Raw genomic sequence first — 4172 nt, forward strand, 5'->3', positions numbered from 1 at the left:
AGCTCTTTCCTGTCCATGAGCTCCTTTAGATTATGATTCATTAAAAAGAATAAAGTCAGGAGATTTGCAAAAAAACACAGACCAGAAGCTTTTATTGATTGAAATTTCCGTGCTTCTTTCTTCAGCAAGAAAATAATCATGGCAACAAGAAAAAAATACAGCCCAAGAAAAAAAAAAGGTGCTTCTGTTGCAAATTATTCCTATCTCTCTTTTTGTCTCTTCTTATTTTGCAGAGCTTAAAATGGCAATGTTTCCTCTTCCTGTTTTTTTCCTGAGTGCATCAGTCATTACTTTCTTCTTCAACATCTGAAGAAAAAACAGATTCGTAAGAAAACGTGATCTCACATGACACATAGTAACTTGAATTTTTTCAAATGTTTTCTATTTCAAAATTAGACACACACCCCCAAGCAATATTTAAGGCATAGGACACCTTTCAACAAATCTCGAGTAAAGTAATTTTGTTTCCAAAATAAAAGTCTGAAAATGGAAGTCCAAACAGAAAGCTCTCCCTTCCCCTTCCTCTCTTTTTGCTCCAGAAGTTCTACTTTGAAGAGAGGCGTATATGCCTCTGGAAATATTGGAAATAATCAGTCCTGTGTAGCCATTCAGCTCACAACAGAGAATGTCTGACAGAGGACAGAACTTTGCCATCTGTTTTACTGACCTGTAAGTCCCTGTTTCTAAAAATAGATGAATCTAAGGACCAGATATAGGATAATGGGACCCGTCCTGGACAGCAACCCAGGGAAAAAAAAAAAAAAAGTTCCATTCCCATTCATGCCACAGTTTTGATCCTGCATTCAGAGGAGCTACTCTGTCTTGGAACTCTTTCCTTATTACCCCCTTCTCAAAAAACCCCAACCAGCTGGCCTTTCAGTTACCAACAATAGTCTCTCCTTTCTTGCTGCTACTCTCTACTTCCTCTCTTTCAGCAAGCGATGTCAACTCTGGCTCTGTTTGGTGGTTCTGGTATGAACTCTGGTCTGGTGGTGTGACTCCCTTTTGTATTCCAGTATGTGGCATGGACCCCAGCGTTGTTCCATTGGGCGCTTGAAGAAAATACGGAGAGGAGGGCAGGCAAGGCGTCTGAGTGTAGGAAATCTGTTCTGTGAAGTACTGTCCTCCTGCTGTGCTAGAAAATGGCATTTGTGAGCACAACTGACTTGAGACTGGAGCTCCCTGCATGTAGAAGTCACTCCAGGGGACAGCTTGATAGGCAGTAATGCCTGCTGAGGAAAAAGCAAGAAAGAAAGGACAGAACAATGAAAATAAGGAAAGGAGGATGGATTAATACCATGTATATGCAAAAATGTGCATGCTGTGATTAAGAGAGCATGCTCAGTGGAAACACAGTATTACAGTTATGCCTTAAGGGTTACTGCAAGAGACCAGATGTCACACACATATGAAGGTTAACTTTGTTGTTTACATTGCAGGGTATTTATCCAGAACATAGTTATTAGGAGGAAAAACTTAAGAAGTTCATAGCATTGTTAAATCTAAAAAACATGATGTCACTCAGCACAGATCCTGAATGTATATAATGATATTAGACACACACACCCCAATTTTTTCCCTCTACTCCTATTTTCCAAGTTAGCTCTGCAAAGCATAAGCTGGATGCTTAATCTTCACTTTCATTTAATTAAACTTTTACACGTTGAAATAAGAATTATAAGAATTATGGGTGTGTCTACACTGACAGATTGGTTCCCTCCCCACTGCACTTCTGGAAGCCCAGGCCCTGGTCATCCAAACTGCGTAAATGCCACCGGATCCCTTCCTTCAAGAGAAGCATAGAATGAGAGACCATCAACTCTGCCTCTGTTCCTTCAACCATCCTCCTATCAGTCCTAGCAAGGCTTGGACCTTTACACATCCCTTTATGCTCGCATGACATGCCCCAAGGGATGCAACACACACTTCCGGCATCATGCTATAAAAACATTAATTTGGTGCACTGGGACACAGCCCTCTCATTACTTCTAGCACTTCAAACTGAAAAAACACAGAAAAGAATAATTATGCCTTACAACCAGAGAGGAGAAACAGGCCAAGTGTGCTAGATAGCATGGGTGCTGCCAACCTGTTCTGGAAAATGTTACCATGAAGAGTGCAAACATGAGCCAGCTTGCACCCATCAGCCTGTGAGTCAGACTTCTCTCGCTGACAAGGTCCACAAAAACGGTACAAAACCAAGAGCAGCGTCTGTCGTCTGAAAACTCTATTCTCTTATGTGATAAGAACAGAGATGTATTTTTTAGACTTTAAATCAAGAAACCTGACAGTCCAAAGAAATAAACTGCAATAGTTTCTCTTTTGGTTGTACTTGGGTTTGAACAACTTCAAAATACAAATCCCTGACACAAAACAAGGAGATTGACAATGCCATTTTTACCTAATTACTTTTTAGAAAATTATGCTGAAGTGCTTTAATCTAAGCAGTATTGCAAATTCAGAGGAAGAAAAAGAAAGAAGCTATATCCATACTCTGTTGGCCTCTGTCTCTAACTCTTCTTTTGCTCTATCCTAAGACACATAACATTCTTCCAAAATGGTTTCTGCAGAAGCCCAGCAGTCAGAAGCCTGTTTTTCTTGCTGTCTCCAACTAGTCCATTTGCTGTGGCACCTTTTTCACTTTGCACCCTTCACCCCCACCCACATACACCGAAGGCATGTTAGCTTGCACAACAGTACACTTCTGAAAAGTTAGCTCTGTATTCCAGACAAAGCTGTTGCGCTACCTGACATATTCACGTGGTAACACTCTCTCTGACATGCAGCCTACAAGGTAACTTTTGATTTAAATTAATGGGTCATTCAGCACTGTAAAAAAAAGCATACAAGGAAATAGAAAAAAAGGATAGGCAGCATATATGTATTTGTGCATGTATATGCACGTTCCTTCTTTCTGTCACAGTTATCAGTAAAACCACTGCTCATCCTGAATGTTTCAGGGTATTGTTTAGTTACTCCAGAGGAGCGGGATGCCAAAAGATTTCAGAAACTTACCTGAGTTTCCACTTGGCTGCTGTAACAAGAGCTGTCCCGCCATGTGGTTTTGTACGTAGCCTTGTGTGGCTCCTGCTGCCCCATAGGTTACAACTCCACTGTTACAAGGTAAGGTGAGGAAAGCTGTATGGGACTCAGTGGGTGCTGTAGGAGTGAGGTGGACACTGGAGAGCATGTTGCTGGCCAGGTGACCTGGAAGATGGTGGAACTGGGAGAGCTGGTGCTGCTGGGGATATTGGGGCAGCTGGTAAATTCCACCCTGGCTGCTGTACTGACAGTACATGGTCTCTAGGTTGCCTGCCGACTCCAGCTGCTCAGGGTAATTGCAGGAAACTGGTGAATTCAAACTGCAGAGAGCAAGGAGAGAGGCAATTCGGAGATTAAAGTAGGGTCAACAGCTACAGCAACCTGTGCAATAAACAATTGTTGTATCTTCCCCTTGACAGCCACTCCAGCCCTGATCTGACTCCAACCTTTCTTCCCAAATGCCAGGCACAGGACAAGAGCAACAGAAACCACACGAGCCAAGCGCTTTCGCAGCAGGTTTCTTTAACAATGCGCACTAGCAGGGATTACCTCTCCTTCGGTTCTTCCCACCCTCCAAGGCGCACCCCAAAGCACACCCACCGTCTCTCAAGGATTCCTTTTCATTGTGCTTCTGAACCTCACTTTCACTTGACAGGCATGCAATTCTGAAAGCACTCTGATTAAAGGTAGCACTTTTCTGATAGCAGGTGCCCTGTCCTACCACGCACATTATACAGTTTTTCATACTCCATGTAAAGGACATTCTCACTCCCACATCTCAGTTCTCATGTATGCTCCCACCTATTTCCTTGTCCCGTGTCCCACCTTCACCCTCCCAAGGCTGCTCCCAGGGTTTGCTTTTTTTTGTGTCCCTGAAAGACAATTTCATCTGTTCCTACCCTTGATCCTGGATGCTGTAAGTAAAGGCCTCCCTGGAGCCATTTTCCTGACTGGACAAGCTGCATTCACTGTTGGAAGTGTCCAGCACCAAGGGAACAATATGACTGTGGGTGTTGAAGGACAGACTGAGAGGTAGGCTGGCCCTGCGGATGGGTGGAGGGCTGGGAAGACTGGGGAAGCACTCTGTTCTGCTGGAACTGAAGTTGAGCTGTGGTAATGCCTTTGTCTGA

The 4172-nt window shown here is 43.3% G+C and overlaps 1 protein-coding gene across 1 annotated transcript in view; it reads right to left on the reverse strand.

Annotated features, from left to right (window-relative positions):
* Positions 1–210: 210 nt before the first annotated feature.
* NOBOX (NOBOX oogenesis homeobox) overlaps positions 211–4172 on the reverse strand; it is a 17879-nt gene continuing 13917 nt past the window's right edge. Inside the window, exons 7-10 of the mRNA XM_035892081.1 lie at positions 3942–4166; positions 3016–3362; positions 885–1232; positions 211–306 (exon numbers count right to left, since the gene is read on the reverse strand). Of these exons, the coding sequence (XP_035747974.1) occupies positions 281–306; positions 885–1232; positions 3016–3362; positions 3942–4166 (946 nt within the window). The 3' untranslated portion in view covers positions 211–280. The remainder of the gene's footprint in view (positions 307–884; positions 1233–3015; positions 3363–3941; positions 4167–4172) is intronic.

Source organism: Egretta garzetta, unplaced genomic scaffold (assembly GCF_000687185.1).
Source record: "Egretta garzetta isolate BGI_Z169 unplaced genomic scaffold, ASM68718v1 scaffold293, whole genome shotgun sequence".
Classification (NCBI taxonomy): domain Eukaryota; kingdom Metazoa; phylum Chordata; class Aves; order Pelecaniformes; family Ardeidae; genus Egretta; species Egretta garzetta.